This window comes from Leptonychotes weddellii, chromosome 7 (genome assembly GCF_054177405.1).
Source record: "Leptonychotes weddellii isolate Sample4059 chromosome 7, ASM5417740v2, whole genome shotgun sequence".
In the NCBI taxonomy this organism is placed as follows: Eukaryota; Metazoa; Chordata; class Mammalia; order Carnivora; family Phocidae; genus Leptonychotes; species Leptonychotes weddellii.
Genome location: NC_138375.1, coordinates 58,976,606 through 58,992,829, shown reverse-complemented (window position 1 = coordinate 58,992,829; position 16,224 = coordinate 58,976,606). Strand labels below are relative to the sequence as shown.

The 16,224-nt window shown below is 39.1% G+C and overlaps 1 protein-coding gene across 3 annotated transcripts in view; it reads right to left on the bottom strand.

Moving 5' to 3' along the window:
• SIMC1 (SUMO interacting motifs containing 1) overlaps positions 1-16,224 on the bottom strand; it is an 89,357-nt gene that overhangs the window by 22,043 nt on the left and 51,090 nt on the right. For all 3 annotated transcript variants that reach the window (XM_081826352.1, XM_081826351.1, XM_081826353.1), the window contains 3 exons: positions 11,392-11,546; positions 4,314-4,466; positions 2,342-2,470 (listed from right to left, as the gene is read on the bottom strand). In XM_081826352.1, coding sequence (XP_081682478.1) covers positions 2,342-2,470; positions 4,314-4,466; positions 11,392-11,546 — 437 coding nt within the window. The remainder of the gene's footprint in view (positions 1-2,341; positions 2,471-4,313; positions 4,467-11,391; positions 11,547-16,224) is intronic.

Here is a 16,224-nt window from a genome sequence, read left to right as displayed (position 1 = left end):
GTCAACCAAGTACAATTTCTTTTTTTTTTTTTTTTTAAAGATTTCATTTATTTATTTGAGAGAGAGAGTGAGAGAGAGAAAGAGCACAAGACGGAGGAGCGGGAGAGGGAGAAGCAGACTCCCCGCCGAGCAGGGAGCCCGATGCGGGACTCGATCCCGGGACTCCAGGATCATGACCTGAGCTGAAGGCAGTCGCTCAACCAACTGAGCCACCCAGGCGCCCCCAAGTACAATTTTTTTATTCCAGGAATGGAAGGTTGGTTTAACATTAGGAAATTAATCAATGTAATTCATCACATCAATGGAATAAAGGAGAAAAATTATGATTATCTCAATAGGCGCAGAAAATATATTTCACAAATTTCAATACCTATTCTTCATAAAAACACTCCACTCAATAAACTAGAAATAGAAGGAAGTCCTCAATCCGACAGAGGACCCCTATGAAACGTCTATAGACTGAATGTTTCCCCCCTAAGATCAGGAATGTTTGCTCTTATCACTTCTCCAACATTCTCTTGGATTAACAGTCCATATAATAAGGCAGGAAAAAGAAGCAAAAGGCATATAGATTGGAAAGGAAGATGTTAAACTGTTTTTATTTGCAGACAATATGATTGTGTATGTAGAAAATCCTACGAAAACCACAAAAGAATTCCTAGTAGATATAATAAGTGAATTTAGCAAAGTTGCAGGATTTCTATGTACTATCAATGAGCCACTGGAAAATGATAGGTCACATGGGTTATGCATTTGTCAAAATCCATGGAATACTTACATAAATTAGTTATACAATTTAACTGCATGTAAATTATACCTAAATTTTTTTAAAAAATTAAATAAACCAAGGTAAAGGCTATATAAAGTATATTCTAGTACAATTTGGGTGCTTGCTGATTTGCTCCTTCTGAGTTGTAAAATAGGGTCAGGCTTTATTTAAATTATTTTTGTCAATGTTAAGTCTAAATGTGTTTATAGTTACCCATTCCTTAGATTTCCCATCTTTCATAAGAATCTGGGCTTGAATGAATGGTATGGGATTTGGACCCAAATGAAATACCCCTGACAAAGTGACAGAGCAAGTATGACATTTATGTATACTTCTTTTGGTCTGACTGCTATAACATATTGCCTCCTTTGAATACTGAATTTGGGATTAAAAGTCCTGGCTTTAAATTTGGGTTCTGAATCGAATTAGCTGTGCAAACTTGGGTTATTTCACTATTCTGAGTATTTTTCTCATTTGTTAAACAGGAATAACATCATAGTTTCATGAAAATGTGAGAGAGTTAATGCGACAATGAGAGGCACATTGCAGGGACCCAATGAATGTTTTCCTTAATCTTAGTGGGGTATTTTCATTAAATCTCTATTACAGTACTATTTGATTTGACATTTTCTTCTAACAGAGGAACCTAAACTGTGTAATAGGAGTTTAGGGGATGGTTATGAGAAGTTAGACACAGAGCTGATGGAGATAATTTCCCCAAGGATCACTATTGTACAATGGCTCTCTCATAGTTATTTCTTGTGCTAGCAACTATTCATGAATTCATATTCATTCATTTATTTTTTTCCTCTAGATTCTAAAATTACTGGTTAAAAGGAGGAATCATTGGTCCCAGCCAAGAACTCTATTTCTTTATCTCCTAAGGGAATACTTTACTAATTCATGCTTAGAGAAACTGAGTTCCTTATTTTTACTGTAGGGGCTTATTCTATAGCTCCAACTGTTTTCATTCTTGGCTCACCTCTTCTTCCCCTAATATCGGACATGCCTATTTCATTCACCCATCAGGCCTTTAGTGAACATTTATATCAGGCTCTATGGTTGAGAATCAGGGAATAGCTGAAACTTGAGGGATGATAAAGTTTTCAGCCAAATGAATAAAGTAAGAAACTGTAGGCTCCAGTTATGGTATCCTGCCTGTTTCAAGAAATTATGCCTTAGTTGCAAATAATTTGTTGAGAACCTCTTTTTTTCAAAAGGTTAAAGAGACAGGAACTCTCTCTCCACCTCTTTTTTTCCCAATTTAACTACTGTTTGGAATTTTCTTTTGAAATTCTGTTCCCAGGGGCACCTGTGTGGTGTAGTCGGTTAGGTATCTGACTCTTGGTTTTGGTGGCTTAGGTTGTGATCCCGGAGTCGTGGGATCAAGCCAAGCCCCAGGTTGGGCTCTGCGCTTAGCATGGAGTCTGCTTGAGACTCCCTCTCACTCTGCCCCTATCCACCCACTCTGCTCGCTCTCTAAAATAAATAAATAAATCTTAAAAAACAAAACAAAACAAAACCAGAAATCCTGTTCCCAGAACATAAAACAGAAACAAAACTGAGACTCACCTCTGACTCCTCTCAGGAATGTCCAGCACAAACCCAAACATCATCTCGGCAATTTTATTGGAGCTGCATGTGGGGGTCCTGTCTACCTCTACGGCTATGGACAGCATCCTTTGCAGCTGACACACAATCCTGTGTCCAGAACATAGAACACAAGTGAGTGGGAGAATCTAGCCAGGAGCCACCCGGCTAGCTGGGAGGTCCCCACCCATGTACTAAAGGACATTGTAAAGCACATACTAGGTCAGAGAGAACTACTCAAGCTATCAGCATGCTTTTATTTAGCAATTTCACCTACCTGAATCCCTCTTGCCAGATCATACTATCTGTGGTTGAGCTGTAAAAGCAAGCTACTTTTAAATTCAAAATAGAAACATCTGATCTTAAGGATCTAGAGAACTTTAAGGATCATCTAACCTATAACTTTTCTATTTTCCAGATGAAGAAACAGGTCCAGAATGACTATCAGTTATTCAAATTTCTTTGATACAGGAGAAAATACATATTTACCATATGGTTTTCCTGTCACTGGTTTCTTTACAATTATCTTTTAGTAAGTTCAGTCTCAGAACTTCAACTGGTGGACTGTGACCCTCTGTCCTATCAGACCTGAATGTGGGAGAAAGCCAGGCTGATGTGGCAGAAAGAATCTAGGCTACCCCTCAGAAAGGTGGGCCTGGCCTGAAGTCAGACTTTTTTAACATGCATTATTATTTGTGAAGGAAGAAAGGGCTCTGTTTTCAGAAAATCTGCAGTCAGTAACACAATAGGTGGCCTAGGGGCTTTGGCATCAGATTCTGGCTCTGCAATGACAAGCTGGTCAACTTTTGACAAATTACTAAATTCCTCTGAGCCCAGGTCTTCTCATCTCTAAAAAAGGGGGAATAATACCACCTATTTCATAAAGTTGTGAGTGCTGTGTAAGATATTTGGTAGATACGCACTCATTAATGGTAAATGGTAGTGCCTATTGTTGTTAACATCATGATAAATTGACTTTTAGAGGGCCTTATTTTTATTTATAGTAATATTTAATTATAATAAATAATAATAATAATTTAGATTATAGTATTTTCTTCCATTGAAGGAATAGTGTCTGCCCCTCTCTTAGGTCTATATACTGAGGTTCTAGGATAACCTTACTTTACAGCCTCCCCCACTCTGTCAAGCAAATACTTTTTTGTTCTCAACATTCTCCCTTTAGATACAAGACTGTCTCTTAAATTAGTTAAAACCCTTAGGCCTTATATGAAAATCAGATTGGTGCAACTAGATTATAAAATAGTGTTGTAAATTTAGGCACAAATGCTGTATTTGAAGTGTCAAGTGTGATGGGCTTTTAACAATATGACTGCCATGGAATAGTAGGTTACTTGTGCAAGGACAGTTCTGGATCCTAAAACCCTGGCATCCCTCAAAAAATGCCCAAACCACTCTCAACCCCATAAAAGAAATGCTAGGAATCTCTTTTCAGTGTGGTTTGAGGTAATGGGACCCTCCCTGGTCTGAGCCATTGCTGTTATAACCTGTTAGAATCTGCAGGTTAAACTGCTATTCTTCTCCCAGGACTGGAGGAGAGACATGAAGGTCCTTGAGGACTAGAGGCTGCTGGAACACCCACTATCCATGACTCCTTCCCTTCCATCAGTGGTCAGCTGAAGTGATGAGTAGCTGTGACCCTGTACTGTCCCTTGGAATCCAGAAAATGGATCCCTTAGCTTTTGTTTCACTTCAATTTTGTGAACTTATGTTCACTTAGTGAAGTCCTATTCATCTGAGAGAGAAAGCATCTGCTTTTGTTTAACTTTGGCATTAGAATTTAGCCTGTAGCCAAACTAAGATAGTCTTTAGTAAGAATCAGCCTATGTTACAAGAGGTTGTTAATTCTGTGGAAACTTCTTTTAGGAATGCTGCTGTTCTCTAAAGCAATAAATCCCGACAGCCCCGGGAAAGACAGCTTGTGCCTGCCCCTTACAGCTGATTGGTGTTCTTTGTCAGGTTGGGCTGGGGAGAAGGATGGCTACTGCTGGCCTTCAAGATTCCTGTTCCGGGAGAGGTTTGATTCCCATTTGGCGGCTGAGTTAATCCTTCTTCAGTTACTACTTTGACCAACCACTTGATGACATCCCTGCAATGGAAAAAAGATAAGAAAAAAAAGTTTAAACTTCTGTCTTATTGTATGGTGCTCAAAACCACAGCCTTAACCTGGGCTCTGAGGCCCCTAGATTTCCCCAAAGGTTACAAAGAGGGTTCTTAGGTGATTTTCAATATTTAAACAAGTCTAATGGAAACCCCACATTTAATTGCAGTAAGCTAATGAAGTATCGACATTTTTCTGAGTTGTTATTGAAAGGTACCTCTGGGGTCAAAGAATACTATCTGTGGCTTCCTGATTAGAAACATGCATTGAGCAGATGGAAAGTTTGACTGGATGACCACAGAGATCCTTGCTGGCTTTCTATGATTAGGTGTCATCTACTAATGCTAATAATTGAGGTTTAGAGTATGTGCAATGGAGTCATACTTTATGCAGGGTGAAGGCTTTAAAAGTTAGTAAGGTAAAAACATCTCATATAGTCAAAATTACTTTTGATGATCACTTAGGTAACCCAGGTAAAAATGGTGGATTTAATACACACTTCTAATTTTGTTACCTCCTAAATCCCACTGATGCTAGAGTAAATAATTCTTTTAAAAATCCACAAGGAAGAGGAGAAAAGGAAGGGAGACAATAACAGTGAAATTTTAGAAGATGGAAGGGAAATGAAGTATAATCACAAAATAGAATATTACATAGTAGTGAAAATGAGTAAGCTACAGTGGTAAGTGACAGTAGGGACAAACCTTAGTACTCTATAATATAAAGTGAAAAATAAAAGTTCCAACAGATTATGTATAGCATGATATCCTTTAATATACAGTAGGAAGGAACTAAAATATAAACATACACTTTATAGGAACACATTTAGATATAATAAAATGACATAAAGATGGAAAGGAAATGATGAACATACAGAATGCTGATCACTTTGGGTGCAGGAAGGTGCAAAGTAGGTGATAGGCAGATGGATGTATGGTTAGATCCAGGTAATTGTCAAGGTACCAGCCTTTGATTTGGGGGGTGGATTAAGAGATGCTGATTACAAAATCAAAAGTAACCAATTAACTAGATAAGGCAAGTATGTCATGCTTTAAGGATTTTTTTTTTTTTAAGAGAGGGAGAGAGATGGGGCAGGGGCAGAAGGAGAGGGAGAGAAATAATCTTAAGTGGGCTCCACACCCAGCATGGAGCCCAATGTGGGGCTCAATCTCACAACCCTGAGATCATGACCTGAGCTGAAAATCAAGAGTCGGATGCTTAACCGACCTTGCCACCCAGGTGCCCCTTTAAGGATGATTCTATTTTTTTTTAAATTAACATATAATGTATTATTTGTTTCAGGGGTACAGGTCTGTGATTCATCAGTCTTACACAACACCAGTGCTCACCACAACACATATCCTCCCCAATGTTTAAGGATGATTCTTAATCTAAGTCTATGACTTTAGCAAAGGGATGGATTTTAACTGACTTAGCAGAATTGAGAAAGCCGAATCCTAAACCAGCAATAGAGAAGAGTAATCCTATTTAATCCTATTTACCAAAAAAGAAAAAAAAATCTTCAATAAGCTGTGCAAATGGCAGTGCAAAGCTTCTCTGAAGGAGAATGAAAGGATATAAGGGAAAATAAGCATAATGGTTTATAAGCTCTTTTAAGATTTTTTTTTTTTTTTTGGACAGAGAGAGGGAACACAAGCAGCGGGAGTGGGAGAGGGAGAAGCAGACTCCCACCTGAGCAGGGAGCCCGACGTGGGGCTCGATCTCAGGACCCCGGGATCATGACCCGAGCCGAAGGCAGACGCTTAACGACTGAGCCACCAGGCGCCCCTGGTTTGTAAGCTCTTTAAGAAAAAGTTTTAGACTCTAAACTACAAGTTAACATTGTGGAGAGATAAAACTGAGGGTCTTTGGACTAGGATACCAGGCACAGCTGGGAGGCAAGGGTATCAAAGCACAACAGCGGCACGAAGTGAACATATGCATGCTGAACGCAGAGGCCCTTGCTGTTTTCCCACACTTGTCTTCCAAAAACTTGGCATCCCAGTCTTTACCCTTTATGTAGGAAATTGGAAGTCTTCTTTGAAAAACCCATCCAGCTCAACCAAGAGGAAAGACCTGAAGACACTGACAGGGTATTTTCTAAAAAATGGGCAGTCAGTTCTACTTACAGGGAAGTACAGAAATGACAAGTCCTCCCATGTACTTTGAGCTTTCATCAACAGTCAAGTCTGTCACCCTTAAACTTGGATAGACTACCAAGGTTTACTAGACCTTTATGAAAATGTTCCACTATGAGAGATAAAGACCAAAATAACCAAAATCAATGCTCCCTCCCCGCCCCCCCCGCTAAAAAAGTAACTTGGGAGAAAATAAGACTATGCAGAGAATAAACAAAAACAAAAGCCATCATCGGTATCACCAAAGATATGAGAATGTATGGATCCATGAAAGAAGAAAACAAGAACAGAATACTATTTATTAATTTTAAAAAGGAACATTTAGAGACAAAGTAAAAAAAGCCCTTGGAAATTAAAAACATAATAACAGAAATAAAAACTCTATTTTCAGGAATGAAGGAGGTTTCTAGACTGAATGCCCAGAACAATGGATGAATGCAGACCTACAACAAGCATACTGGGCAAAAAGAGGATTCTAAAAATTTTCGGAGGAAAAACTTAGGGCATATACAAAGAATCAGTAATCAAAGTAACTTACGACTTCTTAACAGCAATTGTGGAAGCTAGAAGAAAATGGAAAATTTCCTTCAGCGGGGCACCTGGGTGGCTCAGTCGTTAAGTGTCTGCCTTCAGCTCAGGTCACGATCCCAGGTTCCTGGGATCGAGCCCCATATCTGGCTCCTTGCTCAGCAGGAAGCCTGCTTCTCCCTCTCCCACTCCCACTGCTTGTGTTCCTGCTCTTGCTATCTCTCTCTGTCAAATAAATAAAATCTTTAAAAAAAAAAAAAAGAAAATTTCCTTCAATGTTCTGTAGAAAAGCTATTTGTAACCTAAATATCTATACTGCTATCAATCAACATATGGGAAGATAAATATTTTCAGATATTGAAGATCTCAAAAATTTTACTTCCCACATCCATTTCTAAGAAGCCACTGGAGACTAATCTATTAAAATGAGGGAGTAAACCAAGAAAGAGAAGATATAGGGCAAACAAACATACAAAAGATCTAACTTTGGAAACAGATAAAGGAAATTCTCACATTTATGATAAAAACTGGCAAAGAAGACAACCAGTCCAGACTGAAGGAGGTCTTTAAGAAGAAGAAGACTACCCAGTGCAAATGAACATCTTGAGGGGAGATTTAGAGCAAATAGAGAATTTGGGGTTAACTTCCAATATGCACAAATAATACAGGGGAACTAAAAATAAGGCAATTATTAACTCTAAGGAAACACAAAGGTATGAAAGAAAGGAAAAGTAATCATAGTTTAGTACTTGGCTCAACTCTGACTAGCACACATAGTCCTAGTAATAGAAACATTGAATATTGATCTGAAGAAAATTACGATATAAGTAAATTAATAGTATGGGGGCTGGGAAATGTGTGTGTCAGGGAGGAGGGAGGGAGGAAAAAAGAGTTAACTTCTTGTCCTTCATGTAGAAAGTCAACAAATAATAGTTAATAAAGAAAAATCAAGAATTAGCAATACAAGGTATTGCTATTTAGTCATACAGAGGTAAATATCCAAAAAATCACATAAAATAGTAAAGTGATTACCCTTGTGGGAAAGGAAAATGCAGGTGAAGGGACTTGGGAACTAGTGTATTTCTTAAATCTTATAGAACTAGTTTATTCTTTGTATGAACAGTTAAAAAAGAAAAGAAAGCCCCATAAGAAAGGGTAATATAGAGAATGACTTGCTGCCTCTCCCTCTTTTTAAAAATTCCCATCTTTGAGATAAGAAATAACAAATGCTGGTGAGGATGTGGAGAAAAAGGAATCCTCATGCACTGTTGGGAATGTAAATTGGTATAACCACTAGGGTAACAGAATGGAGGTTCCTCAAAATTTAAAAATAGAAATACCATTATGATCCAGTAATCCCACTACTGGGTATTTAAAGAAAATGAAAATGCTAATTCAAAAAGATATATGCACCTGTTCTGTATGGATAGATGTTTTTGTGATTTGTCCCGCATAACCGACCATCTGGACCTGCATGTACACAGGCAGGCTAAGGAATGTTGTTTGTGAGACTCATGCTGTGTGAATAATCTTGGGAGCCTGGTTGTTTGAAATACATTATCTGGTCTCCAGGTCAGAACTGGCCCTTCCGTTCTGGATGCCAAGGGCGACAAATCTTATCTCTCATCCCCTCCTGCTCCATGCTGGGCTGGCTCCCTGAAATGGAATCCTGGAGGGGAGGCAGACACACATAGCCCAGGCTCCTTGAAAATATAGAAACATGATAACATGGAAATACAGCTTGTTCCAAACTACATGTAGGCAAACAAATGTTTAATTTCAAACCCTGTTATTTGCCCTATAAATATGGCCCTTATGGGAATGATCAGTTGGAAGTCTCGCCTGAGGGGAGGATGCTCTGCCCAGGTTTCTCAGTTGGGACTCCTGCCTTGCTGGAGTTTCCATGGGGCTTCCCCAGCTGATGAGGTTGGATGTTGTAAGTACCTGGTTTGATGTGACTTTGCCTTATTCTCATTTATTGCCTATTATTACCTTCATCTATATGTAGATCCTTTTCCTCTTCTGTTTCTATTAGGTTTCTATAATAATAATAAACTTTTCTTTCCTTTTTGAAACGGAAACATGGCTGCTGAGAATCTTTTGTTCAGAACAGCACCCCTATGTTTATTGCAGCATTATTTACAACAGCTAAGACATGGAAGCAACCTAAGTGTCCATCAATAGATGAATGGATAAAGAAGATGTGATATATTTACACGCACACACACACACACACACACAATGGAATAATAGCCACAAGAAAGAATGAAATCTTGCCATTTGTGAGAACATGCATGGACCAAGACGGTATTATGATAGATGAAGTAAGTCAGAGAAAGACAAATACCACATGATTTCACTTATTTGTGGAATCTAAAAAACAAACAAACAAACAAAACAGAAACAGACTCATAAATACAGAAAACAAATTGGTGGTTGCCAAGCACAAGGGGTAGAAGGATGAGTAAAACAGGTGGAGGGGATTGGGGGGTGTAGGCTACTAGTTATGGAATGAATAAGTCACATGGATGAAAGGTACAGCACAGAGAATGTAATCAATGATATTACAGAAGTGCAGTGTGGTGTCAGATGGTAGCCACACTTGTGGTGAGCATAGCATGATATATAGAGTTGTCAAATCACTATGCTGCACACCTGAAACTAATATAACATTGTGTGTCAGCTATACTTCAATTAACAAAAACTCATCTTTGAGGTTTATATACAATAAGTTGCCCACAGGTTTTTACTTGATGAGTTTTGATAAATCTATGTATACATCTGTATAACCACAACCTCAATCCAATATCCATCTCTTAGTGAATCAAAGATTAACAGGTTTTTCCTCCATCTGAACAGATGATTTTTCTCATTGATAAAAAACAAAATAGAGGATTTGGCTTGATTTAGAAGCCACAAATGCCTATCTTTATTTTTTATTTTTTAAAGATTTCATTTATTTATTTGACACAGAGAGAGAAAGCACAAGTAGGTAGTGTGGCAGGCAGAGAGAGAGGGAGAAGCAGGCTCTCCACTGAGCAGGGAGCCTGACGTGGGGCTTGATCCCAGGACCCGGGGATCACGACCTGAGCCGAAGGCAGACACTTAACCGACTGAACAACCCAGGCGCCCCACAAATGCCTGTCTTTAAACCTTAAACCCAAGATCACACTCTGCATGGTACAAAATAGAAATGAAAGCAACTGACATGACTGGATCAAGTAAGTCTGTTTCTCTCTTCTCCCACTCAATCCAATCCTATGCTCACAAAGCAGAATGGTTGCTAGAGCTGCTCTCATTAATTAAATTGTTATTTTTCTATTTAAAACCCAACTATGCTATCCTGTGCTCTTTGTAGATTCTCTACTTACTGATTTTCTAATCATTAACATTTAAACTACATAAAATGCCACATCTAGGAAAATGAATATGGCCATGCAAACTAAGCAGGGAAGCTGGCTAATGCTCAAAACAATATGAAGCTTCCTCCTTTTTTTATTAAAGTAGTTATAATAGTATCCCATATTGGCCCATACAAAACTATTTTTAACAAACATGCAAGAACATATGGGAACATAAATATGAATGGAAGAGTTTCAATGATGCTGGTAAAAAAAAGGACGCTGGTACTTTAGTCTGGTGAGAACCATTTCCAAAAAAAGCAAGGGTTGTAGTTTCAGGAGGAAAATTCCAGCCTGAAATCACCACCCTAGAAATCACATTTTCTCCCACTGATATAAGGATATGGTATCTCCCTGCTCTGAAGCTTCCAGAAGCTCTCTCTTGCCCTGATTCTACAAAAAAGAACACATGCTTGCTAGCTACCATTTTGACTGTATTGTTAGCCACATGACCTATTATCACATATTAGTTTTCAGAAACTAGTAGTGACAAATTAGAGTTCTTGAGTTATTCAGGGAGAAGGAAATAAACTGAGGTTCATAAAAGCTGTGAAAAGTTTTACGTAAGTTAAGGTCTCCCCGCCCAGGTCTCCTGAGGCTGTCTGGACAATTCTGAAATACACCAAAGGACATCTGATGGTCTTGAGAAAAACCACGAAGGCTGTGGTGCCTGACACATAGCTGGTACAGAGAGATTTTCTTTTAGGATCATCCATAGTTTTAATAGCTATCCCTGTTATACTATCGAGTGACTATAGTCTCATCCACCCAATGTTCTTGAGCCTTGAGTAGCTGCCCACTTACGGCCCCGACCTCTCGTCACCCCCAGGCTCAGGCGCTGGTTACCTGACATTGTGGGGCTGCTTGTCGCAGGACAGCACAGTGCTTGCAATGGACTGCTGCAGGTGCTGTCGCTGCCTCCTCAGGATCTGCTGGAAGTCATCTTCTAGAGTCTGTACCACATAACGCAGAAAAAGGACTCGCCCAGGCAGATTCTGTCCCTGTGGGAGAAAAAAATGAGAAGTATTTCCTCTCAATTTCCTGATGACAGTGAGTATTGGGCTCTCATAAATATGAAGTCCAAGGGAAGGCCATGTGTCAACAAGTGTGTCTGTACCTAAAAGAAGCTCCTGAGAGAGCAGGCAGTCCAGGTCATTACAAAAGAGGGGAAATAGGGCAGTCTCGGAGCCTGGAGGCTCAGGACTATAGACTTCCTAATTTTAAGAGATAGATAACCAAGAAGTCAGTCTCAGGACAAACCCCAAACTGTGGATATCAAAACAGAGAGACAAAAACTGGCTCCTAAATGACCCTGTTGAGCTGCTGGATCAAGCAACCATGATGTCCATACCACTGCTAAACTTCCAGTAACATGAGCTGATGCATAGCCTTATTGTTTTTGCAAGTCTGAGTTGGGTTGTTACAGGTGAAATGATCCTAACTGAGAAAGCCCAACCGAAAGCATGTGGGCTTTGATGGCACACAGACCTTATGTATTTATTTTCGTTTGATGTTTTAAACTCAGATCCACACCTTCTTCAACTTGCCCTTCTGAGTCTCAGTGTCTTTGTGATTTACGTGGTGGGAACGGTAATGGTACCAAAACCAGTGTAAGCACTTGTGACACAAGAGGCAGACATGTACCATTTGTTGGTTTCCCTTTACTGGGAGACGAGTGCTGGGACCCAGGCCGAGGAGCTCAGGCTTTGAAGAGTCGAAAAATAAGGCCCCAAACCATTTCTGGACTCTTTAGGAACTTTTCAAACACTAGGGGGTAGGCATATACTCTGAGAATATACACTCATGGACTAGGGTATGGTTTAGTCAGCAGGAAAAAGAATGACCATTGTAAGCACAAACAATTTCTTTCTTTTTAAAGAGGAGGTGGGATGGATAACTTTGTCTTCCAAATGTGTACATTTTTTTCTCTAATCCTTGTTAATTGGTGCAAATGATTTTTTAAAAACCAAGTACTTGTGCTAGATTTATGACGGAAGTCTTCCACTAACACCACTCTCCACTACTGCTTGCCCCGAGTACCCTAGAGGGAAATTTTAAACTCTTTCTTCTGAAAGTTACCCTAAACATCTCTAAAAAGATGCTTTTATCACTATTTCTTGATTTATTAACTTTAGACATTACCTATTGGCTTTGCTATGCTAGATAAGGATTTAACTCACTTGTGCCATTTCCCTGCTTTTCTTCCTAAAATAACTATCTCAATTTATGTTCCATCATCTATAGATAGTATCTCTTGACTCCCCACTTGATATAAAGATAAAGATGTTATAGCAACCCTACTATTCTCAGAGATCCTATCCCTTTTCATCTCCTAATCTTTATCTTCTATGCTTTTCTGTTTTCCACTGTCAAGGCTCATAGACTTGTCTTATGTGCTTTGTATATAAATTGATTCTAAATCTTATAACTAAACAGTGTTTACAGTATGAGGACTGTGTTAAAATTATTTACTATGGCACAGGAGAGAGACTCTACTGGCTGTTTTTGAGAGAGAGAAACAGCTGGGTTACAAGGCCTTTTCTGTGGGGACTAACAGCCTTCCATGGACTGATGGTGGAAATCCATATAGTAGTATACTAAGAAAATCATTCCTTTCTTGTGAAGCTTTTTGATTTTCCTAAAGTTTCTTTTTTTATCCTCCCTACATTGCCTACAGTGAACATTTTACTTCTTTCAACTCCTCAAGAATGGTGTTGAATCTTGAGAATACCCTTCTTTTCCAATTTTTTTTCATTTTTAAAAACAACTTTATTGAAAAACCTTAAAAATTCACCCATTTTAAATGTACAGTTCAATGATTTGTTGTAAATTTATTGAGTTTGGCAACTATGACCATCAATTTTTAGAACATCTTCACGTTCTAAATGACTCAGTTGGTTAAGTGTCCAACTCTTGGTTTCAGCTTAGGTCATGATCTCATGGGTCATGAGATTGAGCCCCATGATGGGCTTCACGCTCAGCATGGAGTGTGCTTGAAAAGTCTCTTCCTCTTCCTCTCCCCCTACTCATGAGCACTCTCTCATTCTAAAATAGATAAATCTTAAAAAAAAAAAAAAAAGAACATCTTTATAACTGAAATAAGATCGCTCATGCCTGTTTACAGTTAATTCCCGTCCCCACCTCTAGCTCCAGGCAAACACTCCTCTACTTTCTGGCTCTACTGATTTGCCCTTCTGGACATTTCATATATGCAGAATTATACAATATGTGATCTTGTGTATGTGGCTTCCTTTTACTTAGCTTAATATTTTTTTGAGGTTTGTCCATGTCTTAGCATGTATCAAGAGCTCATTTTTTTTAAATTACTGAATAGTATTCCCATGTATAAATATAGCACATTTTGCTTATCCATTCAACTGTTGATGGACATTTGGTCTGTTTCCACTTTTTGGCTATTATGAATAATGGTGCTATGAACATTCACATGTAAGCCTTTATTAGACATATATTTTCATTTTTTGGGGGGTCAGTACCTGGAAGTGGAATAGCTGGGTCATATGATAAGTTTATGTTTAATTTTTTAAAGAAACTGCCAAACTGTTTTCCAAAGTGGTTGTACCATTTACATTCCCACCAGCAACGTATGAAACTTACTGTATCTTTACTTTCTTGGCAACATTTGTTATAGCCTGTTTTCTTTTTAAAATTTTTAAAAATTGTGGTAAAAAACATGTAACAGTTTATTATTTTAACCATTTTTAAGTGTACAGTTTAGTATTGTTAAGTATATTTCCATAGTTGTGCAACAGATCTTCAGAACTTTTCCATCTTGCAATATGAAACTCTATACACATTGAACAATAACACCCAATTTCCCCCTCCCCCTAACCCCTGGTAACCAACATTCTATTTGCTTTTTAAAAAAAATTTTTTTTTTTTTTAATTTAAGTAGGCTCCATGCCCAGCGCAGAGCCCAATGTGGGGCCCAACAGGGGGCCTGAACCCACGACCCAGAGATTAAGACTTGAACTGAAATCAAGAGTTGGAGGCCCAACTGACTGAGCCACCCAGGTGCTCCCATTTGTTTTTTATATTAATATGACTACTATAGACACTTTGCATACATCAAATTATATACTGTCTTTTTTTGTGACTGGCTTATTTCACTTAGTATCTTGTCTTCATTATGCTACCATCCATGTTGTAGCATATGGGAGGATTTCCTTCCTGTTTAAAGCAGAATTAATATTTCATCTTATCTGTATATACCACATTTTGTTTACCTAGTTATCTGTTGATGGACAGTTCGGTTAGTTCCACTTCTTGGCTATTGTGAATAATGCTGCTATGAACATGGGTGTGCAAATATCTTTTCGAGACCCTTCTTTCAATTCTTTTACATATATACCCCTGTGGGAGTATATGAAGTGGGATTGATGGATCATATGGTAATTCTATTTTTAATTTTTTGAAGAACCACCATATAATCTTCATAGTGGCTATACTATTTTATAATCCTACCCACAGTGGGCAAGTGATCTAATTTCTCTATATCCTTGCCACTACTTATTTTCCGTTAAAAATTTTTCTTTTAATCGTACCCATCCTGGGGCACCTGGGTGGCTCAGTCGTTAAGCGAATGCCTTCGGCTCAGGTCATGGTCCCAGGGTCCTGGGATCGAGCCCCGCATCAGGCTCCCTGCGCGGGAAGCCTGCTTCTCCCTCTCCCGCTCCCCCTGCTTATGTTCCCTCTCTCGCTGTGTCTCTCTCTGTCAAATAAATAAAATCTTTAAAAAAAAAAAATAGTACCCATCCTGTTGGGTGTGAAATGATATCTCACTGTAATTTTGATTTGCATTTCTCTGTGATTAGTGATGTTGAGCATCCTTTCATATGCTTATTGGCCATTTGTATATCATCTTTGGAAAAATCTCTATTCAAGTCCTTTGCCCTTTTAAAAATCAGGTTATCTTGTTCAATTTTTCCTTTAATTCTGCCAGTTTTGTAGTAAAATGTTTAAATGTTGTTGAGTTATAGGAGTTCTTTATATATTCTGGATATTAACCCCTTATCAGACATGTGATTATTTTTTATTTTTATTTTTTTAAAGATTTTATTTATTTGAGAGAGAGAGAGAATGAGAGAGAGAGAGAGAGAGCATGAGAGGGGGGAGGGTCAGAGGGAGCAGACTCCTCGCCGAGCAGGGAGCCTGATGTGGGACTTGATCCCGGGACTCCAGGATCATGACCTGAGCCGAAGGCAGTCGCTTAACCAACTGAGCCACCCAGGCGCCCTGTGATTTTTTTTTTAAAGATTTTATTTATTTGACACAGAGACAGAGCACAATCAGGGGGAACAGCAGGCAGAGGGAGAGGGAGAAGCAGGTTCCCCACTGTCCAAGGAGCCCAATGCAGGGCTGGATCCCAGGACCCTGGGATCATGACCTGAGCTGAAGGCAGATGCTTAACCAACTGAGCCACCCAGGTGCCCCCAGATAGGTGATTTTAAAAATATTTTCTCCCAGGGCGCCTGGGTGGCTCAGTTGGTTAAGCGACTGCCTTCGGCTCAGGTCATGATCCTGGAGTCCCGGGATCGAGTCCCGCATCGGGCTCCCTGCTTGGCAGGGAGTCTGCTTCTCCCTCTGACCCTCCTCCCTCTCATGCTCTCTGTCTCTCATTCTCTCTCTCTCTCAAATAAATAAATAAAATCTTTAAAAAAA